The sequence below is a fragment of the Leucopleurus acutus genome (assembly GCF_964270905.1).
Source record: "Leucopleurus acutus genome assembly, chromosome: 4".
NCBI lineage: Eukaryota > Metazoa > Chordata > Mammalia > Artiodactyla > Delphinidae > Leucopleurus > Leucopleurus acutus.
Genome location: NC_139146.1, coordinates 111,198,863 through 111,223,942, shown reverse-complemented (window position 1 = coordinate 111,223,942; position 25,080 = coordinate 111,198,863). Strand labels below are relative to the sequence as shown.

At 41.9% G+C, this 25,080-nt stretch overlaps 1 protein-coding gene across 1 annotated transcript in view; it reads left to right on the top strand.

The window, feature by feature from the left end:
• SCARB2 (scavenger receptor class B member 2) overlaps positions 1-24,169 on the top strand; it is a 66,319-nt gene extending 42,150 nt beyond the window's left edge. The window contains exons 5-12 of the mRNA XM_082837616.1: positions 4,496-4,587; positions 8,190-8,309; positions 12,616-12,785; positions 15,964-16,082; positions 17,483-17,556; positions 18,908-18,959; positions 21,963-22,121; positions 23,610-24,169. Coding sequence (XP_082693742.1) covers positions 4,496-4,587; positions 8,190-8,309; positions 12,616-12,785; positions 15,964-16,082; positions 17,483-17,556; positions 18,908-18,959; positions 21,963-22,121; positions 23,610-23,648 — 825 coding nt within the window. The 3' untranslated portion in view covers positions 23,649-24,169. The remainder of the gene's footprint in view (positions 1-4,495; positions 4,588-8,189; positions 8,310-12,615; positions 12,786-15,963; positions 16,083-17,482; positions 17,557-18,907; positions 18,960-21,962; positions 22,122-23,609) is intronic.
• Positions 24,170-25,080: the final 911 nt, after the last annotated feature.

Below are 25,080 nucleotides of genomic sequence, written 5' to 3'. Positions count from 1 at the left end.
AAGCACCCTTTGGTCCCAGTGGCTACCATCCATCTGCCAAGTAGATCCTGTTCCTAATATCTCAGTATTTCTCTGATAACTTTCATTGTATAGCTTGCTTTTTGTTTTTACACTGACCTCATCAAACTTATATAACTAATATCCTTAAATACCTGTTAAAAATGTAACTCACATTTACAGACGGATTTAAAAATTGGCACTTTTGCTTTCCCGTGGCAAGGATGTGTGGCTTTACTTTATATTTTTTTCCCTCTCTGCCTCTCCTTGCAAGCACCACTGTAGCTCTACAAGGCCCTGTTAGTGAAAAGCCCTGGCATTGCTCAGTTAGATTAGTACCTGGTGTAGATTTCCCACATGCAGGAAAAGAGCGTGAGACTTAGACTCAGGGGGCCTGGATTTGCATTCTGACTTTCTCGCTTAATAGCTATGGGACTTTCCTGAACCTCAGCTTCATCATTTATAACTTGAGGCTAAAGGTATGTACACTTCAAAGTTTGCTTAGAATGGCCAAATGAGAGGCCACAAAAGTGCTTTGCAAACTATAAGTTGCAACACATTTTAGGAACCGTTATTCTTTTTCCCCTTCCATGACCGGCTCAAAATAAAGACCCTGAATTAATATGAATGACTGCTATATGTTTCCATTTGGGAGCCAAATAAACTGTCTCTAGTGTTGTTGGTAAAAAGGCAAAGGTGTTTTTTGTTCAGTTTTTCATCTGCTCTGGCCAATCCTGACTCTGTCTCCAGCAGCACAGAGGTCCCTACTTGGGCTGTCATTCATTCAAGCCGGGACAGACCACGGGCTTCTGCACCTCACTGGCACCTCCTGCTCTGTACCCATCTGAGCTCGGCCTCAAATCTTTCCTTAATCTCAGTGGCGTCTGCCCCATTCCGCTCTGATCCCCTAGGCCTGTGTGCCCATTCCACCTGCTCCAATACACGTTGTGATGAAAAAAGAAAACCTTAGTTAAGGCCGTTGAACACTTTTCCTTCAAAGACTTTAATGATGAAACAGCCAAACAATTAATGGTGCGGGACAGGGTGTGTGAGTGAGAAGGTTGAGGTAATACAGACAGAGTGTTGGCACAGAGCTCCTGAGAACAAGGGACCTGGCTGGATATCAGGTGCTCTTATTTGCGTACTGGAAAGCCAATCAGCAAATCTTTACCCGTTGATTTTAGGGTACCTCTGTTTTCCTTGGCATAAGAGAGTTCAAGCACCTCCCAGTGAGTGTGGGTTCTTGGATGTCTAAAGCGATGGTGGCTGGGGAGTATCCTTGAGAGGTCAGCCAGTCCAGCCAGTTGTACTGGGAGGATAGATTATGCATGTATTACGCTGGTGGTATGAATGTTGTCTTATTCTCAGAACATTTCTCAACCTCCTGCAGTGATAGGTTCCTTGTATTCAACCCACAACCCTACTGCAATAACACAAAACCTATTTATTCCTGCTTGTTCTCAAATAACAAAAGTTCTAGCAAGTAACAGGGAAGCATTGACATTCAGTGTCTGACTCTTGGGCCAGTAACAGCTGGGGAGAACTCTTGGACATACTCTGAAATATTTAAATGCTTAACCACTTAGCTTAACCCACAACTGAGTTCATTGGAGAACTTCAAGAAGTAACACAAGCATTTTTAAAATTTGGTGGTTCAGCATTTTTTTATGTGAATTTGCTTCTAAATTGTATGTTCATATTGTTGCCCTTAAAGAGGAGTCCTTTCTCATATCTTAAACTCATGTAAAATTTCATATGTGAAACACAACATGACTATTATGTATGTGGACCATGTTGATATATTGACATAGTTGGTGAAGTAGTGTTAAGTGACAAAAAGAAGAACCCAAGTAGGCAAAAAAATTGAAAAAAGAATTCACAAAAAGTGTGAATTTTTTTTATGGAAAATGACTGAATGAAAAAAAGAGTGTGAATACAGAAATGCGAAAAGAGATAAGAAACCCCTTTTTTGTTGATCCAATAAGCAAAGTTTAACAAAAGGCGTTTGGGGAATGTAAACTGATTTATCTTGCTGTTTCCACTGGGTGACCTTGAGCAACTTGATACTATGTTTCAAAAGTTTAAAAAACGTTCATGTTGGGCTTCCCTGGTGGCGCAGTGGTTGAGAGTCCACCTGCCGATGCGGCGGACGCGGGTTCGTGCCCCGGTCCGGGAGGATCCCACATGCCGCGGAGCCGCTGGGTCAGTGAGCCATGGCCGCTGGGCCTGCGCGTCCGGAGCCTGTGCTCCGCAGCGGGAGAGGCCGCAGCAGTGAGAGGCCCGCGTACCGCAAAAAAAAAAAAAAAAAAAAAGTTCATGTTTTTTTATCTGGCAATTTCACTTTTAGTGGTCTATTTAGAAAATAAAAGCACGGAAAAAGTTTTTAGCCATAAAGATATTCATACATTATTTATAGTAGCAAAACAATTCAAAACTAAATATTCATAATAAGAAAATGTTTAAATTATTTCCACATAATATTATGGGGTCATTAAGTTGTACCTAGGAAGAACTTTCGATAACACAGGAAATATATTATACACATAAGTAAAGAAATTGTATATATGTATACACAATTGTATATATGTATAAAAATTGTGTATAGCAGATACTATATGTGTATGTTATATATAATATATCTTAGTTCTATAAACAAATTTTGTGTAGAAAAAAGACTGAAAAGAAGCAGACCAAAATACTAAAAAATAAATACATGTATGTTGCTTCTTGAAGTCCTCCATTTAACTCAGATGTGGTCTAAACTAAGTGGTTAAGCATTTAAATGTTTCAGAGTAACCCATGCTATTTCCCAGAAATCAAAGCTCCATCCCAGATGAAGAACTTGTAAGAATGTACCGTGTGTCTGTCTGTGCCATTAAGAAGTGTAACTTGGAAAGAATATACAGCTCAAGAAAACTTTAATTGAAAAATGGGATTATATTAATACCACTTTTTTTCTATTCAAGTGTAATTGGGTCCTGGCCCTAGATTTATGCTTTTTTATTTTTTAATTGAGATATAATTCTCTTAACATAAAATTCACCATTTAAAAGTGTACACTTCAGTGTTTTTTAGTATATTCACAAGGGTGTGCAACCACCAGCACTTTACAATTCCAGAGCATTTTAATCAGCCCCTCCCCGCCCCCACCAAAAACACAACTTGTTAGCAGTCATTTCCATTCCCCCTCCCACCAGCTCCTGGTAGCCACGAATCTACTTTCTATTTCTATGGATTTGCCTATTCTGGACATCCCTATAAATGGAATGAAATTCATCTGAAATCATATAATATATGATCTTTTGTGTCTGGCTTCTTTTATTTAAATATAATGTTTAGAAGATTCATCCATGTTGCAGCAGGTATCAGCACTTCATTCCTTTTTTACGGCTGAGTAATATTCCATTGTATGGATATACCACACTTTGTTTATCCGTTCTTCAGTTGATGAATATTTGGTTTATTTCTGCTTTCTGGCTACTATGAATAATGCTGCAAATGGACATTTGTGTACAAGTTTTTGTATGACCATTGGATATAAACCTTGGAGCGGAATTCTCTTGAGTATATCCATAGGAGTAGAATTTTGGAGTCATCTGGCAACATTATGTTTAACTTTTTGAGGAACAGCCAAAATGTATTCCACAGCAACTGCAACATTTTACATTCCTACCAGCAATGCAGGAAGGCTCTAGTTTCTCCACATCTTCACTAACAATTGTTCTTTTCCTTTTATTTTAATTGCCATCCTCATGGGTATGAAGTTGTATCTCATTGTGGTTTTGATTTGCATTTTTCTAATAACTGACAATATTGAGCATCTTTTCATGTACTTATTGGCTATTTGTATATTTTCTTTGGAGAAATGTCTCTTCAAATCCTTTGTCCATTATTTAATTGGGCTCATACTTTTTAAAACCATAAAGTAATAATATGGTTAATATGGGATTTAGCAAAATAGTTCCTCTATTCCCTAGTTGTGGTTCAGCCTCATGAGGCAATTAGGCCCAACTAGGGCAGTTTCAATTAGGCCCAACTAGGGCAGTTTCATACAGATTAAATGTGTTAGTTACTGTATCAGTTAGGGTTGTCTAGAAAGACACAATCAATGGAGATCTATATATCTGTTCAGGAATTTATATTAAGGAATTGTCTTATGCACTTGTGGGTCCTGGCAAGTGGCAAGTCTGAAATCCGTAGGACAGGCCAGCAGGCTGGAAGCCCAGGCAGGATTTCTATGTTTCAGTCTTAAGAAGAGAACTCCTTTTTCTCCAGGAAACCTCAGACTTTGCTTTTAAAGGCTTCAACTGATTGAATGAGCCCACCCACATTATCAACAGTAATCTCCTTTACTGAAACCGAACTGATCACATCTACAAAATACAGCAACATCTAGAGTATTGTTTGACCAAACAACTGGCCACCATAGCCTAACCAAGTAAACACAAGAAATGAACCATCACAGTTACTATAAATGACCATATTCACTTATTTTCAGAAAAATGGGACTAATGATGGAGACTATGTTTTTCTAACTGGAGAAGACAATTACCTTAACTTTTCCAAGATTGTGGAATGGAATGGAAAAACGTAAGTCTAATGATTTATTGGTGTAATTATTTTTTCAATTTTCATTTAATTGAACGTCCACTTCTGCTTTATTTCAAAGAAGTTTAGCACTATCATTTTTTGGATGAAAAACCTATAAATTAAAAAAATCTACAATAATGTAAAATATCCTATAATATAAATAATATAGTGTAAATATGTAAAATTATTATCTTGTAAATCAAGATTGGGAATCACAAGCCAATGAAAAGTTTTGCTCTTCCGCTGAGTCATTGAATGATATGTAGCTGCAGCGCAAATACTTCTCAAATCACTGCTTGTTTTGGGGGAAGGAGAGAGGTTCTTTTTTTTTATTTAATTTAGTGATTCTGCATTGTTTGTGTATTTTTTTTAAGATGAAGTACATTTGAGTTCAGCATTATAGCATTTCAAAATATTTTTAATGTTTATAATTTATAAACAAACTACCTCCAAATAGGGACTGAGGCAGCTTGCAATAAAGCCACACGTAAAGCAGAATGACTTTTTTAAGTCATAGAAATTAGGAATCTTCGAGAGAAAAGGAGGCTAATTCTTCAGGAACTATGGTAAAAGGGATTTTGTTCTTGAACATTAAATTTACTTCACAGCTTCCCAGAAATACAGGCAAAAAAACTGGCGTGGAATATTATCTGCACAACTTTTCTGTAAAGCAAAAACTGTTTTTACATGTTAAGTTTATTTAACTTTTTTAAAACACACATATCCAGGTACATGCACATACATTTGCACATGCATGAGGGAGCGCATGCGTGCACACACACACATTCCCAAGGATATAAGAACCCTAAAAGAATATGAGAAACTGGCAATAGTATTGCCTTTGGAGGGTTAACTAGATGACTGGGTACTGAGCTGGGAAGGAGATTTACTTGTAAACAGAATATAGCTGGATTTTGTTTTAAACCCAATCTGTTATTTTCTTTCCATATTTTCTTTCTCCTTTAATAGGAGAGTTTAATCCTTTTATATACATGTTGTAATTACTGATACATTTACGATATAATGATATATTATTTGATGTATTGAGACCCATTTTGACATTATTTTTCACCCTTAGCTGGTTTATATCTATTCTACCCTTTGATTGTCTTTAACAATTTTTTTTCTAACAGAATCTAAAGCTATCTATTCTCTCTCTTCTTCAAATGAGACAATAACTTTACCCATTTCTTAACACCCACACCTTCTATGTTATTCTTGTCTACAACTTGTTTCACCTTCTTCAGAAGCCAAATATAAGTAAAATTTCATTATTTTTATAGTGAATAAGTAAATATACCAACATATTTTATTAATTTATTATTATTTTTCCTTCTCACATCTTCCCCTTGGATTTAGTTTTCTTCTTGCTGAAGGTCATTAGTACAGTAGTTCTTAAACAGGGACAATTTTGCTCTCTAGAGGACATTTGGTGATGCCTGGACACATTTTTGGTTGTCACAACTGGAGGTTGCTACTGGCATCTACTGGGTAGAGACCTGGGATGCTGTTAAACATCCTGTAGTGTACGGAACAGTCCCCCACAAAGAATTAATCAGGCTCAAAATGTTACTAGGTTGGGAAACACTCTATTAGTAGTTCCTTCGGTGAGGATCTGTGGGTGGTAACCTTTTTAGACTTTGCATATTTAAAAATATCTTTATTGCACTTTCAGCTGTTAATGGTTTTAGTTGGGTATAGAATTCTAGGTTGACAGTTCAGAATTATGAAGATGTGACTCCATTGGCTTTTGATATCTATCTTCTTCCTTGGCCTTTTGCAGTTTTAGTGCAACATATCTAGATTTGAATTTATTTTATTTATTCTATTTGGCCCTTGGGGCATACTATCAATCCAAGGTCTCGTATCTTTCTTAAATTTTGGAAAACTTTCAGCCATTATCTCTTAAATTATTGCTTCTCTGTTATTCACTCTATTCTCACTACCCTCCCACAAACTCCTATTAAATATTTATTGGAGCCTCTTGATATATTCTCTGTATCTTGATCCTTTAATTTTTAATCTTTCTGAGTTTATATTTGTATAAATTCCTTAGAGCGATCTTTCAGTTAGCCAGTTCTTTCCAACTACCTACAGTCTAGAGCTTATCCCTATATGGAGTTTTTCTTTCAGAAAACTTTTTTATTGTGTTTTTATTCTGAAGGTTTCTATTTTTCATTCTTTGGGTCTCACTACTCTTATCTCATTCTTTTTTGTTTGTTTTTAATAATTTACCATTCTTTTTTAACAGATGTTATTCTCCCATTTGTCTCTTTGAGGATACTAAACAACATATTTATTAGCCAGATTGTTCAATTATTTTAATTTCTTCTCAGGTGAATTCATCTTATTGTTGATTTTGTTGCCTATCTCTTAGTATAAGTTTCTTTCATTAAAAAAAATGTTGACTTGCAGAATAATTATTTGGGAAGTCTGTCTGTTATCTATCTATCCATCCATCCATTCTACCATCCATCTATCCTCTCACCTCTCCCTAGGTAACACTTTTGCAGTTGCCTCCATGTAGCCTACCTAGGAACCCCAACACCAGTACACATGGTGGGTCTCCACCTCACGATTACCCAGGGTTCATCACAGATCTGGCCAAAGAGTCAGCAGGCAGCTTGACTCAGGTTCTGGATGTGAGGCTGTGCCTGGGGCTTTCTGCCTCGCAGCAGCTCAGCTTTGCTTTCTTCGGCCTCTCTCGCTGACCAGAAAATCCCTGCCCCCAGATCCTGGTTTCACACCCTTGCTGGACCACTTTTAATCCTCATTAACCTCAGGAGCTAGACTTGCAGATCTTTCTCCTGGCTTCCAGACCTGCAGTCCAATGGGCTGGCAGTTGTAGCCCTACTCACAACTTGGCAGTTATCACCTTTCATTGTCTAGGGAGATGTTCTTTTGTGTTTGAGTAGGGTATAGACCTTTTAAATGTTCTCTTTTTTGTTCTGTCAACCACTGCACTGGAAGACGTCCTCAATTCACGAACTTAAAAGGCCACCTTGACCAGAAGTTAGAAGAATTACTATTTATTGCCTGTCCTTTCCTGTCTTTTGCATTTTATACCATTTTTCAAGGCATTAATTTTTAAAAACCCGCCATCTCAACTGTGCTCTCAGTGAGCATAAAGTTGATTCAAGGTTAAACTTTCTTGTGACCCAAAAGAAATCCTCCCTTAGCTGTTTGGAGGGGGAGACAGTTAATGCTCTGTCACAAATATTATCTCCCTGCCATATCTGTCCAGGGCTCATCTGTCCACGGGCTGGCTGTGAACAAAGCTACTGTAAATGCCAAATGGATCACTGCTTTAAGTAAGTGCATATTCCCAAACCTCTACATGAGATACTCTGTCTTAGAGGAGGGGAAGAAGGATTTTTGGCTGTTGCCTCTGTCAGAATTGATTGGGGATCGGGGGCCTGCTTTTCCGCCTCTTGATCCAGTCCCCAACCAATACCACCCTTGTGTCTGCGTGTGAATAAGATTCTGTGGGTAGCCAGCTCCCAGTTGAGTCTTGAAAAGTCCTGACCATTAAAAAAAAAAAAAAAAAAAAAGACTAAAATCAAGTGTGACCCTCTGGACTCTTTCTTGTCTCCCAATGACAGGTCACTTGACTGGTGGACAGCAGACGAGTGCAATATGATCAACGGAACAGACGGAGATTCTTTTCACCCATTAATCACCAAAGACGAAATCCTTTATGTCTTCCCATCTGATTTTTGCAGGTAAGAACCTGAAAAATAAGTTCTTTGACTGTAAGACCACCAAAAATGTGAGGAATTATATATAGTTGCACCTATTCGGTGAGGGTATGTATGCTTAGTGAGTGAGCAACGATGATGGCATATTGAGAAACAGCGAAGTGTAGTGGTTCACAGCACTAACTCCAGAGCCCGGCTGTGTTGGTTTGAATACCAGCTCCACCACTTACAGCTGTGTGACCCTGGGAACATTATTTAACCACTCTGTGCCTAACTTTCCTCGTTTGTGAAATAAGGATAGAAAGAGTTGCCTACCTTGGGAGTTGTTTTGAGGACAAATGAGTTACTTTAATAAAATACTCAGCCCAGGGCCTGTCACACTGTCAATAACATTAAATGTTAGCTCTTTGTTATTATGGTATGCTCTGTCAGGTGTGAAATTTGCCCTGGTCTTCTTCCGGTCAGCAGGTGGTCGCTCCATAGAAGGTAAAGAAAGCATACTGCAGTCCGTATTTCAGAGTTCATAGGTCTCTGCTGAGCTCTAACCTTCCCGTTGATCCCATCTGCTCACACGTGGCCCGCAACCTCTCCCTGGCTCCCACCTGCTATTTCTGTCCAGACACGCATGATGAAGTCCCCTCTGTGGCAGGAAGGCCTCCTGCTTTGTGACCTGATTCCCAGCTCCTCGTCATCCCTGCTGCTTCTCCTGCCCTTCACCCTAAAACCGCTCAGCTGAGAGGCTGAGCACACAGCCTCCCTTTCCTCTCCCACTCACTCCTGCAAGGCTTTTTGTGAGACTTCTCCTCCATCAGAAGTAATCTAGTTGGGGCTTCCCAGGTGGCGCAGTGGTTGAGAGTCTGCCTGCTGATGCAGGGGACACGGGTTCGTGCCCCGGTCCGGGAAGATCCCACATGCCGCGGAGCGGCTGGGCCCGTGAGCCATGGCTGCTGAGCCTGCGCGTCCGGAGCCTGTGCTCTGCAATGGGAGAGGCCACAACAGTGAGAGGCCCGCGTACTGCAAAAAAAAAAAGAATTAATCTAGTTGCCTTTGATGCTATGGAGTCAATATTCTCAAGGTCAGCTGTTCTTCTGGTCTTTCATATCTCACACAACTGAGCACCTCCTCAGTCAGCCCTTCCAGAATCACTATAAATCTCCCTCTTCCCTTGCACTGAATCAGTCAGCAAGTGGGATCCATCCTCCTCAGAAAGAGCTCTCCTTTCACTCCATCCCTGCTCTCTGTGCCATGGTGCAGACCCTTTCCAGCTTTCACGTGGAATATCTCAGTCACCTTCCATCCAGCTGCTCCCTTCAGTCAATATTTGTGAAAGGACTGAAGGAAGAGAAAATATGTTTGAGCGCAATGGGTGAGACAAAGAAACTTCAGAGGGTAGTAGGAGGCTTATTAAAGATATGGCACAGAGGAAACTCATTCTTGTTTGGTACCACTACTTCTGAAGAGCCACTTGGCAATGCTTAGTAAAGCCAAAGACGTGCAAACCCCATGATTCCGCACTTCTCTCCTATGAAGGTTCCCTGACCTGAAGAACTCGTGTACATACATGAAGGAGATTTATACAGAAAAGTTCACTGCAACACGGATTGTAGTTAGGAAAAATTGGAAGTGTCAACGGAAATAATAAAGAATCTATAATAGGAATAGAAAAGAGTTTTATTTGAGCCAAACTGAGGACTGTAGCCTAGGAGACACTGATTCAAGGAGCACTTGAATTGTGTTTTATCAGACTACAAAATGGGGGAGACATACAAAGGCAAAAACCTCAAGGTTGCAGTTAGTTACGTGAGTTGTTTATCAAGAATTATAACTGGAGCTGGCAAGAAGTAAGAGTGCTTGTTAAGCAAGGATTGGTTGGGATCTGAAATGGTTGCATAGTTACAAGGGGAGACCTTGAGACCGTAAGGTTGCAGCTGGCCACTGCGAGCAGATACTGTTTTGAGAACGGCTAGTGGTGTCCTTGAGTTTGATGCAGTTCAGAAAATTTATGTTCACAGTGATGCAGGAATGTTTCTGAAACCACATCCACAATGGCCACCCGGCTCCATCCTGAATGGGACCCACAATTACTCCATTTTGATTTTTAAAAGCATTCTTTACTTTAATGGTTAAAGCAGATGTACAATGAGTGTTTGACAGGCTATGAGAGAGGCTGTTCCCATTAGCATAAAGTTTAAGTTAAATCATGTGTAAGCCAGAATAACTTCCCATATCTCAATATGTGAAAATTTCTTCCATCCAAAGAAATCTAAGTGCCTGTGAAAAGGAAAATATAAATAAATATAGAGGCTTCCCTGGTGGCGCAGTGGTTAGGATTCTGCCTGCCAGTGCAGGGGACATGGGTTTGAGCCCTGGTCCGGGAAGATCCCACATGCCACGGCACAACTAAGCCCGTGTGCCACAACTACTGAGCCTGGGCTCTATAGCCGCGAGCCACAGCTACTGAGCCCACGCGCTGCAACTACTGAAGCCCGCGCACTAGAGCCCGTGCTCCGCAACAAGAGAAGCCACCACAATGAGAAGCCCGCGCAACGCAATGAAGAGCAGCCCCAGCTCACCGCAATTGGAAGAAAGCCTGCGCGCAGCAACGAAGACCCATCGCAGCCAAAAATTAAACCAAACAAACAAAAAGTTTATAAATAAATAAATAAATAAATAATGGGGTATTTGTTTGATAGAATATCATGTTACAAGTAAAATATAGGGGCTTCCCTGGTGGCGCAGTGGTTGAGAGTCCGCCTGCCGATGCAGGGGACGCGGATTCGTGCCCCGGTCCGGGAAGATCCCACATGCCGCGGAGCGGCTGGGCCCGTGAGCCATGGCCACTGAGCCTGCGTATCCGGAGCCTGTGCTCTGCAATGGGAGAGGCCACAACAGTGAGAGGCCCACGTACTGCAAAAAAACAAACAAACAGTAAAATATAATAACCAGAGCCATGTACATTAATGCAATAAATCTTAAAAATATAATGAAGGAAGAAGCAAATTGTAAAAGAGAATATGGTATACTGTTTATATAGCATATAGAAATAACAAACAGTGCCACAAGTTGTTTATGAATATCCACATAGGTGAAAGTATAAAGACCTGCATGGGAATGATAAACCCCAAATTCAGGACAGCGGTTACCTCTGGGGACGCAGAGGACTAGAATCAGGAGTGTTACGCAGAGAGCTCTGGTTGTATCCGTAAATATACATTTTATTTATCTAAGTGGTATTTGTTATAAAAGGTACTTACTATAGTATTTTCTCTGTTTTTCTGTTTGCTTAAAATTTTCATGAAAAAATGCTATGGGGTGGGATGTGCAGTGGAAGGCAACTCCTGTAAGTCACAACCCAGGGAGAGATGTGTGCCCCCTGTGCTTCAGAGATGAAAAAGTGAGGCCCCCAAAGCAGTTCCCCTCAGCCTTCAGATGCCTTCAGATGCAGGGCTGAAGGATCAGTTACCACAGTGTATGTGAAAAGTGCCTTGGCTGTCACTCAGGTGCTGTGCACATAGAAGGCTGGTTGGTATCGTAAGGGACCACTGTTTGAAACGCTGTAACCGCTGAAGGCAGAATGATGTTGAACACCATTGAAATAAGCAACCTAGGCAAAATACGGAAACTGTTTTTATTTGGGGGAAATGGGTATCAAAGTATATATTCTAGGGCTTCCCTGGTGGCGCGGTGGTTGAGAGTCCGCCTGCCGATGCAGGGGACACGGGTTCGTGCCCCGGTCCGGGAGGATCCCACATGCCGCGGAGCGGCTGGGCCCGTGAGCCATGGCCGCTGAGCCTGCGCATCCGGAGCCTGTGCTCCGGAACGGGAGAGGCCACGGCAGTGAGAGGCCCGCGTACCGCAAAAAAAAAAAAAAAGTATATATTCTAATCAAGTATCTGTCTAATGGGGCACTTTTCCAGGCCTGCAGAATCTACCAGGCCACACGCTTTGCCAACTCTTCAGCTTTCGCTTTGCCTCTGCCTCACCCTGGCATGTGTCCATGCTAGTCTAGGCGACTCATTTCTTTCAGCACAAATATCCATTCTAACTCATTTTCTTGATTTTCTACCCCACGTTATGTTTTTTTCTAAGTCTTGTTAAGATGTTAGCATAGCTGCTGCCTCTTAAACATCTTTCATTATAATCTGTCTCCTACTTTATTACACATTCAATGGGTTGAGCTCCTTTCAAGCTTTCTTTTGCCTCTTCATTTTCCACTTATCCTGTAAGCTTTTAGCCACGTTATACCCAAGAACGGTTGCCTAACTCACTGGTACGGGCAGATCATGCTGATGGGAGCTCACATTGACTTTTTATTCTTACCTCCTAACAGGTCAGTATATATAACTTTCAGTGACTTTGAGAGCGTACAGGGACTGCCTGCCTTGAGGTTTAAGGTGCCTGCAGAAATATTAGCCAATACCTCAGACAACGCTGGCTTCTGTATACCTAAAGGAAACTGCCTGGGCTCAGGAGTTTTGAATGTCAGCGTCTGCAAGAACGGTAAGAACTCAGAGAGGGGACATGGGCAGGAGGGTCTGGATGCAGGATTGGTGTTCTTCAACAGAGAATGTTGTCAGCCCAATAGAAAGAGCGATTTTGACCTTTCAAGAATAACATTTTGGGGCTTCCCTGGTGGCGCAGTGGTTGAGAGTCCGCCTGCCGATGCAGGGGACATGGGTTCGTGCCCCGGTCCGGGAAGATCCCACATGCCGCGGAGCGGCTGGGCCCGTGAGCCATGGCCGCTGAGCCTGTGCGTCCGGAGCCTGTGCTCCGCAATGGGAGAGGCCACAACAGTGAGAGGCCCGCGTACCGAAAAAAAAAAAAGAATAACATTTTGTCAGAAACAGACTCACAGACATAGAAAACAGACTTACGGTTACCAAGGGGGAAAGCAGAGGGCAGAAATTAGGAGTTTGGGATTAGCAGATACAAATTACTATATATAAAAATAGAACAAGGTTCTACTGTATAGCACAGGGAACTATATTCAATATCTTGTAATAACCTATAAAGGAAGAGAATCTGAAAAAAGAATATATATATATGTATATATATATATGTATAACTGAATCACTTTGCTGTACACCAGAAACGAACACAGCCTTATAAATCAACTGCAATTAAAAAAAAAAAAGTTTTGTACCATGGCTATAGCATAGTTTTTTTTAAAAAAAAGCATTGGCTTTCCTGTAATGATTTTTATTCCTAGACTGCCGTGTTATGTTTTTCCTGGGAAGTAGTTTAAGAGTTTGTTTTTCTTTTTCTTGAAACCGGTCCAGGGCCAGTGTTTCTTAATGTCTGAGCTAATCTGCTCCTTTCCGTGAATGAGGTGGAATGATCAGGGGTGCAGCTGACAGAAGCATTTTTTTCATCACGAGGACTAGTTTTTGCAATCATATCTGCATAATATTCACAATAGCCTTGCTAGAGAGACAGCCAGTAGCCTCTGTTCATAATTGTGGAAACCAGGGCTCAGAGAAGGAACAGGATTTTTATAAAATCCTTACCTCTGAGCAAATTCCTGCTAGAACTTAGGGTCTTCTCATATTTGTACTGCGATCTTTCTGAGGCTACAATTCTTGTTTAAAGTTTCTCTTGAGAAACTCTGTAACTCCTTTCTCTTGATTAAAGTTGTACTTTTTTCCTGAATGATGTGCTAACTTTTGCCCCCGTGTCCATTTGGTTTGAAAATCTCCTTTTGGGATAACCCTCCCTTTCCTTATCTGATGGGGTCATGGCTCCCAAGCCTGGCCTCAGAACTGTCTGGAGAATCATTAAAAACATCTGTCCCAGGGCCCACCTGCTAGCATCCCAGAATCTGTAGTTTTAATGAACTTCAGGTGATTCTCATGAAGGTGGTACCTGCGAGATTGGGAACCGCTGTTCTGGGGAACACACACCCCTGACCCAGAGATCAGACCTCTCCTGCTGGCTCACTGGGGGATGGTCCTGAAATGGCACCTGCCCGATCAACCCATGTTTCTGTGGTTCAAGGCACACATGTAGACACATTTTTCTTGTTGTTTTGTTAACAGTCTGCTTCCTCAAGAAGTTGATGTCAGAACCAACAGAAGGATTCTACTTTGCAACGGTCATACCTCTTGCTATAATCCTTTTCCTCTTGCCTGTTCTGTGTTCCCAGATGTGGACTGAAATATTACCCTTCAGGACTATCCTCAAGTGTTTTGCATTCCCCAGGGGAACATTCTGGCTAGTGGGATGAGTGAGCGTTCTGGAGTCAGGGGGATCTGGGATTGACTTCTGTTTGTTAGCAAATTGGCCACGTTGCTGAAGGAGGGTTCCAGACAGCAGTTTTCTCATCTGTAAAATGGGGGTGATTATAACTTCCTTGGAGGGTCGTGTGAAGGTTAGAGATAATGTTATGTAAAACACTCAGGACAGTGTCTGGCCCTTATTAAGTCCTTAACAGATCTTTAAAAATACATTTTAAAGGTCAGTGTAGGAAATTCCCTGGCGGTCCAGTGGTTAGGACTCTGCCCACTCACTGCTGAGGTCCTGGGTTCCATCCCTGGTCAGGGAGCTAAGATCTCACAAGCCACGTGGTGCAGCCAAAGAAATAAATAAATAAAGGTCAGTGTAGGTCACAAAGAAGGAAATCATGTCTTCGTGAAACTGTGTAGCAGCAGTGAGCAGAACTGTGTGTGTGACAAGTGAGGTGTCTGAGCCATGGGCTGGAGGATATGTGAGCAGACTTAAACTACTTGCCATTAAGCTAATTTCTCCCAAAATGTATTTTCCTGGCAGCAGTTATTGAGTCCCTCTCCTCTTTTCAAGAGCAAAATCTATCAATAGAATAGGTTTCCTTTAATAACTTGCTTCTCTATGTGTTCCTTAAAACGAATAGGAAATTTTTTTAAAGAAAAAAAAAGGAAGAAAAAAAAAACAGTGTCTTCCTGTGGGCAGACCTTGATCTAGTCAGAGGCTGCAGATGGCAGGACCAGGCAAAGTCTTAAAAAAAATTCTACATTGGGAATTCCCTGGCGGTCCAGTGGTTAGGGCTCCACACGTTCACTGCTGAGGGCCGGGGTTCAATCCCTGGTCGGGGAACTAAGATGCCGCAAGATGCCTGTTTTGGGTAAAACATAAACAGGAAAGCAGAAAAATAAGGGGGAAAAAATCCATGTACTGGTAGAGAATTACAGTTGAAACAAGTGCTTTAAAATGAGTCGTCCCTTATTCGATCAGAATTCTGCCTCCATCGCCTGAAAGCTGGATGTCTTGGGGAAATTTTATAACTTCTCTGAACCTCCCTTTCCTCAAATGCAAAAGGAAGGAAATAGTTTTAACTTCATAGGACTGCTGGGAGCGTTAATTAAAATAATGTGTGTAAAGCATTTGTCTATTATAGGTTCAGCAAATGTTTGTTGAAGAATAAATGATTTAGCCAGGACTTCATTTAGCCTGGCTTCATAATATGAAGCCAGGACTTCATATTATGATATAAAATAATGTAGGGGTAAATGAGATGTCAGAAGATGAAGTATAAATCCCTAGCTAAGAGTTGTAGAATATACTTTCAGCCTGCCCCTCTCCCCAACCCAACTCTTCTGTGTATAGCTTTCCCCCTACTGAGGAACTGGATTTGTGGTCAGAACTTTATATTCATCTTAGACTTTTAAGAACCTCACCATTCATTTCTGTTTTCCTCAAAATGCAGGTGCACCTATTATTATGTCTTTCCCACACTTCTACCAAGCAGATGAGAAGTTTGTTTCTGCCATAGAAGGCATGCACCCAAATAAGGACTATCATGAGACATTTGTGGACATTAATCCTGTGAGTACACACGTCTTCTTGGTTAAAAAACATACATTTTATTCTGTCTATATGGTGTTCACCAGCTTAGCCCTGGGTACTCTTGAGAAGTGTATTGTCTTCCTTCCATTCACATATTCAAGTGGAGGGAGCTCAGCTCAGTGTGATGTGATGCAGAGTCTCATAGCCCTGTAATTAGAAGGCTGAGTTGTATTGAGCTAATACGCAGAAATATCGGCAAACCCACTTTAACAAAAAAGCAACAGTGAAAGTCCCATCATTGGAAACAACTGGAATCGGACCCAGGTAACCTGGTCAGTCTTCTGTTGCCAAAAGACTGGACCTGAACATACACATTTTCCTCTCACTGGGCCACAGATCAGCAGGGTGAAGACATTCTGCTGCCAGGAACGTTTTGGTTGAAATTTAAAGGTATATATATGAGCTTCAGTCACTTTTGGCAAAACTCTTTATACAGGTGCTTCTGAGAGTTATTATATGACATCATTAATTTAAAGAGCATCAAATATATACATACTCTAATCCCGTATTCATAGAGGAGAAAACCTAAAAACCATGTTGAAAGGATGTATCATTTCACAATGTGAGAACCTTTCACTGTAGGGACTGAATTAAAGGTGAGATATCTTCATTCTTGGGATTTTGAGCACATGCATGGAACAGTCACAGAAGAGCCAGCACATTCTTTGAACACAGCGACTTATGGGCATTTCACCATTAGCTACACTCATTGCATTCATATTTGAGAAATCGGTGCTCTTATCGTTTTGTGAATAAGGTCAGGTGTGGTTTTCTTCCTTTTCTCTCTTAGCCATCAGTCAGCTCCTTTTCAGTAGCCAAACCGCTTGTCACCAGGGTGAGGCACAACCCCACCCGCTTGGTGCAGAAGGTGGCGTGGCCATGGGAGGACAATGCTGCGTCTGTCCTCCGGGCTCTGTTGGGTGGGCCTGGCCACAGGTGGGCACCATTCTCTGGCTGTGACCACGTCCTCCTTGTAGCACTCTGGCCCTCCGCCTGGAAACCCAGAGCCGACAGGGTATCTGCTGGAGCTCCTTCCTGCCGGGGTCCTCTAGGGCTTTGCTATTCAAAGTGACAGCATCCTGCTCAATCTCAGGCCCCACCCCAGACCTACCAAATCAGAATCTGCATTTTAATAAGGTGCCCAAGGACTCGCATGCATAGTCAAGTGTGAGAAACATTGGTCTACCAGGCACCTAACACAATCCACAGTTCTCATTCTGTCCTGGGGAACAGCTTTCCCTCGTCCCGCTCTGCCTAGCACATGTGGCAGTGGCCGCCCTGTTTATCAGAACCACCCAGAAACGGTGCTCTATCGACAGAAACTGTGTGTGTGGTTTTAATAAATCCTAACGTTTTCTTTCTACTTCTCTGATTCACAGTTGACTGGAATTATCCTAAGAGCAGCCAAGAGGTTCCAAATCAACGTTTATGTCAAAAAATTAGATGACTTTATGTAAGTTTCGCTTGTTTCTGCAGAGGCAGAGGGTGGTTTTGCTACATTGACTTTCTGGTGGGGTTGATGTCGAGAGGGGTACAGCCCACTTCTAAGTCTGTTCACCCTGCCCTTCAGGAATGAGGCACGATCAGCATTGTCATGGGCAGCCTTGGTCTTGGAAGTTACTTATTTTACTTAACCAAACACAGAATGCTTTCCATGGATCAACCATTATTCTAAGTAGTTTACATACATTAACTCATTTGTTCCTCACAATAACCCTGTATTACCCCCTTTTACAGATGAAGAAACGGAGGCCCAGAGTCTGCTCTTACCCACTCTGCTAAGCATTTCCCTCACCAGGACTCTGGCTGCCTCCCTCCCTCCCTTTCTTTCCACTGCTCCCACCCAGGCCAGCCACAAACCCTCCCGTGGATGGTTAAATACTCTCTGGAGTCCAGTGTACCCACACTCCATCTGCTTAATTAGGATTCTCGAGTATAATCTCCTGCTCAGACTTTTCAGTGGAAATTGAGAAAATGATTTCATTCAATGTTGAATGAAAAAGCAGAATGCAAAACTGTAATACATATCTATACTATATCTATATTTATCTAATCTTTCTGTCTGCCTATCTATCATTCAAACTTGGTTGGCTCCCCCCATAAAATTTGCCAGGTTTAAGCACATGTGTTTGGGATCTTTCTAGAAAGCAGATGTGATTTGTAAGGATGCATTTTGTGTGTGTATTTCTGAGGGAGTATAATTTAGTAGTTACAATCTAGAGCCTTAGAATCAAAGTGGAATTCCAATCCTAGCTCCACCACTTCCTCATGGTGGTCCTGGGCAAATTACTCCGAGCCACCATCTCCTTGTCTTAAACCTGGGACAGTAATACCTACTGCATTGGGACTACCATGAGAATTAAGTGAGATAATGTTCCCAAGACACCTGGTACAGAGCTGGTGCATAGTAAATGCTCAGTAAGTGATTGCTCCAGGCTCTTGTAAAGACAATACTGAGTAGCCTGATTATAAAACATTCTGAGGAATGACAGCATTGTTCTGCTGGAACCTCCCCTCCAATAACTCTTGGGAGTATGGTAATCATTTTGATGAATTTACTTTTGGCATCTTGTGTTTTGGTTAAACACACTTTACATAAATATGCAACACTTTGAATTGCTAGACTGTTTGTGATCTAACTGCTGATTATTAGGTGTTTGCAGATATAATAAGAGGTCTGCATAAATTCCAGGTAATTTAATGAAATAACTGGGCTGGCATTTTCATATAAACTTGTCTCGCCAGGCCAGTGTGCCATCCTAATGAGGATGTCTATAAAATAGTCTCTTTTTTTGTGTTTGTAGTGAAACGGGAAATATTAGAACCCTGGTTTTCCCAGTGATGTATATCAATGAGGTAAGTCCTGGGAGGGAGCCACAGGTACGTTTTACCTGTGGAAGCTTGGGGAACTTCCTACTTCTGCGATTGTAGCTATGTGTAATTTAAGATGTGAGAAAGGGGCAAAGGTGATTTTTTTTTTTTTTTTTGCGGTACGCGGGCCTCTCACCGCTGTGGCCTCTCCCGCTGCGGAGCACAGGCTCCGGACGCGCAGGCTCAGCGGCCATCGCTCACGGGCCCAGCCGCTCCGCGGCATGTGGGATCTTCCCAGACCGGGGCACGAACCCACATCCCCTGCATCGGCAGGCGAACTCTCAACCACTGTGCCACCAGGGAAGCCCAAGGTGATTTTTAAAAACCTGTTTGTCCTCAGAAAATTTCTGTTTATATGTTTACATGAATCTTCCTGTGTCTGAGATTTGAAAACGACAGAAAGAAATTTCCCTTGTCAAGAACATTATTTGGGTGAAACTTCTTTCTGGGAAGCTGGTTATGTAAGAAACAAAATGCAAAGGTAATTAGTTTACCATTCATTAGTTGAGGAGAAAAAGAATAAAAAGGGGGTGGGGTGCTCGAGAAATGATTAAATAAAATGTGATACATGCCCATTAATGGCAGTGATACGTGGGTGCCTTATCCTCCATCATAGCATAGAGTCTTTTCTACTTTCTGGTTCCTGTCTTAGTTCAAACAAGAGGAGTTTCTCTTGAGAAATATTTCTTTCACAGTGTACCCACAGAAATGTTATCCCTAATTGTTAGGCATAAATTGAAGTTCTGTAAAGCATATTCTGAAAGCTCATAAAACATCCACTATTTAAGACACCTGTGATAAATTCTTTTCTGAATCACATACCACATTTACTGTAGTTATATCTCCTCAATTTCCCTTCTCTCTTTCACCCAGTTTTGAGGGGAAACTTGCAGAATTTTCCCCCTCAAATTCATGATCGGCTGGCTTCCATTGTTAACAGCAACAGTTGTTAAAGTTTCATGATTTTTCTCTCTTCCCTGAAAATATTTGTTCTTTGTAGAAGATTTAGTAACAAAGATTAGCAAGGAAAGGGAAAGTTCAAATGACTTCTTGCAAAACCTGAGCCAGACCGATAAATTGTTTTATTTTTAATTAATTAATTAGTTTATTTTTGGCTGTGTTGGGTCTTATTTGCTGCGCGGGCTTTCTCTAGTTGCAGTGAGAGGGGGCTACTCTTCATTGCGGTGCGCGGGCCTCTCATTGCAGTGGCCTCTCTTGTTGTGGAGCACGGACTCTAGGTGCGCCGGCTTCAGTAGTTGTGGCTCACGGGCTCCAGAGCGGAGGAAGCTCAGAAGTTGTGGCACACAGGCTTAGTTGCTCCGCGGCATGTGGGATCTTCCTGGACCAGGGCTCGAACCTGTGTCCCCTGCACTGGCAGGTGGATTCTTAACCACTGAGCCACCGGGGAAGCCCCTGATAAATTGTTTTTAACTTGCTTTATTTTCCTCAGCAATACGTCGTAAAATTTTTTTTCCAAAACAACTTTGTAAAACAAAATTTGATGTTTCACATCTTGTAAAAGTAACGTGCTCTTTATAGAACTCAGGAGATTAAAAATAGTATTTAAAAAGTGAACTGCTTGATAAGCAAGCCCATCCCTCAGAGAAAAGTGCCATTGACATCTGCTTATGTTGCCTCAGTATTTTTCTGGTTTTGATATTACATAGTTGAGACCATACGGTAGATACAGTTTTATATCCTTTTTCAACTTAGCATTGTATTGGTAGCCACATTGATAAACTTTTGAAGGGTTTGTGATTACAGTTCTAAGACAAGGCTTTTATTGTGTCATAGGAAGAATTCAGGCAGTATTTACCATTTATAGGACCTATTTGCAGTTGCTCCTGGGTCATTACGGTAATTGTTTGTGGGGAGAGCCATGGAAGGAGGGCGTTTTGAAAGTGTGGAAGAGCCCTGTTCTGCCAGCTTACATTCATTGTTGCACCATATTTGAAGTCCCCTCCACCTTAACTTCTGCTTTGACTTTTCGTTAAAGACTAGATTGAGTCCAGGGAATGATGGAGTGAAACCCCATGCTTTTACTCCCTCCCAGAAAGAACTTGACTTTTCTCTTCTCTAGAAAAGGAAAACATTAGACCTGGAAGTGACCTTGGAGACTGCTCTCCACCCCTTTCCTTCCAGAGACGGAGACTCTGACCACGATGGGCCTTCATCTGCAAATTGAGCCTAAATTAAGCCCAAAGTCCCAGTTGTTGCTAATAATTTTTATAGAAGTAAGTCCTTCAGATACCTCACAGTTTAAGGTGATAATACTTTTGCCCTTAGTTATCTGGAATTCTGGTTAGCCTCAAGACTTCCCTGAACACTTTCTGTCTAGACCTCTGGTCCCGATCAGTATAGATCCAACCAAGAGAGAAATGATGCTTTCCACATGCCATTATTGGAATATTGCATTCATTCATTCATCTAATCAAGAGACATTAATTGAGCACCTACTGTGTTTCAGGTGCTATACCCAGTGTTTAGTTGACTGAAATAAAAGTCTTGCCTTCAGGAACCTCACAGTCAGGAGGAGACAAACAAGTAAACAGACAGTTATAATGCAGAATGTGGAGACAGTGATGGAAGATTTTAGAATGTGAGATGGAAGCGCAGAAAAGGGGCCTTGAACCAGGCCAAAGGAGACTTCTGGAAGGAAGTTATGCTGAGTTGGATTTTGAAGGGTGACATGGAGTTGTCTGATACAAAAGAAAAGCTGATATTATCTCAGTATTTCTGAATACTTTCCCCCTCCTTTTTCCCACCAATTTTGAGTAAAACATGTCTTCAGGAGAAAAGAGACATCAGTGAATAAGTGCCCCCTCTGGTTATTCTAACTTATAAAAGGATTTTCAGTATCTCTGGTTTGCTAACAGGAGGACATACCCAAATTGTGTTTAATGGTTTGGAGGAAAGATAGAGCAAAAAACTTTACACCCTGGATATTCAGTAATCAAGGGAATACTATTTTCTTGTTCCTCCTCGCAGAGTGTTCTCATTGATAAAGAGACTGCAAGTCGACTGAAGTCTGTGATTAACACTACTCAGATCATCACCAACATACCCTACATTATCATGGCGCTGGGTGTGTTCTTTGGTCTGATCTTCATCTGGCTCGCGTGCAGAGGACAGGGATCCATGGACGAGGTGAGCAGTGGCTGGAGGAATGTCTCCCTTACTGAATAACGTTCCTTGAGGACTTCAGCTGTGCTTCACTGAAGGGCTGTCAGCGGGCTTATTAGGGTGGATTCTGAGGTTTTATGCTGGGCACAGTGATTTCATGGTTATATTACTGCTGGGCCAAATGAGAGGCAAGGGAAGTGTGTCAAGGTGGAGGGGTGATAGAATGGTATTTTCCAGTATTTCAGGCTTTCTTGGTAGGAATGGAACCCCTGGGAGAAAGCATTATGTCTTTGCAAATAACCTGAAAAAAAGAGGAAGAATATAAAACAGCTGGGCACCCGGGCTTTCTTGTCAGACTGCCCAGGTTCAAATCCCAGTTTGGCCACTTAATAGCTGTGTGACCCCAGAAACTGTGCCTTGGTTTCTCTATCTGTAAAATGGGATGATAATTGAGCCTCGCTTAGGAGTTTTTTGTGAGGATTTGATGATATTTTAAACATAAAGCACTTGGCCCAGTGTAAGCATTTAGTAAGAGCTCAATAAATATTAGTTATATGACAAAATAGCTCCATAATTATAGAGCAAGGCAGCCAGAGATCTGCTTGGAAAGAATCCCTGGTTTATCAGAAGATACCTACCACTGAGTCGTCATTGCATAATAAATGATGGGCACAGGGGAGTAGTTCCTCTCCTGGAGGGGTGGGAACAGCCCCAAATGGGTGGGATAAGTGGTTAGGTTGGCTTCCCTAAGTGACCAGCAGGCCAACCCAGGGGTCTTAACACCTTCAATGAGCCCTTCTTAAATTCTCACCAGCCTCTCTGTTTGCAACAAAGGCTTTTTTTTTCCCTCTTTTCACTGCCTCCATTATGTATCTGAGGCAAATGTGACGTAGGAAATGAAATAGGCTGAAACCATCTAAATCCTATAAGCTCAGATTTCCCTGTCTTCTGCGTGCTTCCAGTATGCCTTTCAACCCATGCCCATCACATTAGCGTGAATTAGGTGTGAGGCAACGATTTTTCCATTTCTATCTGTGGATTGATCTTACAGTCGATGTAAGATGGATTGTACTGTCACTGAGCTTTTCATAGGCACAGATGAAAGCCCACGTAAATATTATGACTGTTCCTACAATTAGCCATCTTCACATATCCAACAGGCAAGCATTACTGAGCACCCATCACCTATGACACATTGTTCTCTGATGGGCCTCCAACTGAAGGAGAGAAATTCAATAGGGTGTGATGAGGATTATGGTCCAGGTCAACACAAGGAGAAGGGTTCTGGTCCAGTGTCAGGGTAGGGGTGTCAGAGCAGGCCTCCTGGAGAGGATTAGGGCTGAATGTTAAAGAAACAGCAAGAGGAAGCAGGCCAAGAGAAGAGAAGGTGATTGGGATGACAGTCTTCCCATCAGTTTCCCCTCCTTGCACCCCTCTCTCCACTTTTCACATCTGGGGAGAAGTTGGTCACGTGATCTCCTAACCTCACTGTCCTCTCTCACCTGGTCTCAGGGAACTGCAGACGAAAGAGCACCCCTCATACGAACCTAAGCTAACCATGGGCTGCGCCTGGGGAAGGAAGCGTGCGAGCTGTCGTGACCTGGACCACGACAGTGGGGCAACAGTCTGCATCCTCACAGGCTTGTCAACTGGTGCGAGAGGGAGGAGACCCTGTGCCTGCGTGTGTTCAGCACCTTCTGGCAGAGGTTCAAGAACAGGCTGACCTGGTTGGCCATTAGGATCCTGTGGTCCCTGACAAATTGTTTTTCACGTGTCTAGCAAGTATTTAATAAACTCTGGTATAGTAATTTTTTTGTTGTTGGGTGCTGGTAGCTCCAGAATTTTGTGACCACTGTCGTGGTTATAATGTCTGTGCATCACTTGTTAACGCTACTTGGTCTAACCTTATTCACTACTCTTCATTCACCAAACTTTGTGCTCAAAATACATAAATACTATTTGATGTTGTATTCCTCCATTCATTTCATCCACAAAACAGAAGTAAATAAGATTTTGGGATGCAGGGTAAAATGGTAAGCCTCATTCGATATCATTCAAATGCATCTAATTTCCTCTTTTGAAAAGGTGCGTATTGCATTTCTTTTCTTTTCTTTTTTTTTTTTTTTTTTTTTTTTTTTTTGCTGTACGCGGGCCTCTCACTGCTGTGGCCTCTCCCGCTGCAGAGCACAGGCTACGGACGCACAGGCTCAGCGGCCATGGCTCACGGGCCCAGCCGCTCCGCGGCATGTGGGATCTTCCCAGACCGGGGCACGAACCCGTGTCCCCTGCATCGGCAGGCGGACTCTCAACCCCTGCGCCACCAGGGAAGCCCCATATTGCATTTCTTGCTAATCTTCAGTTCATAATTCCTCCAGGAAAATAATTCAGACAGCTTTCATACAGGGTAGGAATCAAGCAGGGAAGGGGTTTGTGGAGGTGGTACCCATGAGCTGATAGTGACAAGCACCTGAGGATTTTTGACTTGTACTTTTGTGAATTGAGAGAATGCATAAATGATGTTGGTGAGGACAAGTACAGATATTTCATATAGAATAGAATGCTAGTTATGACATTTGTGGGTAGTTTGTTATTTTTTTAGTCCAAATGATCTTGATGTGGAAAGATGTTTCTGGGAGAAGGTAATCAGTAACTGATTTTTTTCCCCAATCACCCTTGCCAAATGTGACTGTTACAATACAATTACAATACTATTGAGTGATTATTTGTAAAATGATTTATAAATGTAGGAAATCCATCTCTCCACAGCCTAAGGTACACTTAAATTTCAGGAAGTCTGACTACACTAAGGAGACATTTCTTCTAGGGCAGTCTTCTTGGTAACTTTGAAATTGTTTTTATAAGTTGTTCTTTTCTCAGATTCAGTTCCTTCTGATGTTTTGTGGCTCACTATCACTCACTGAATAGAGAAAAATGTGCCCTACGCTTCCTGTGACAATCATTTTGCTGACAGAGTGATGGTGTT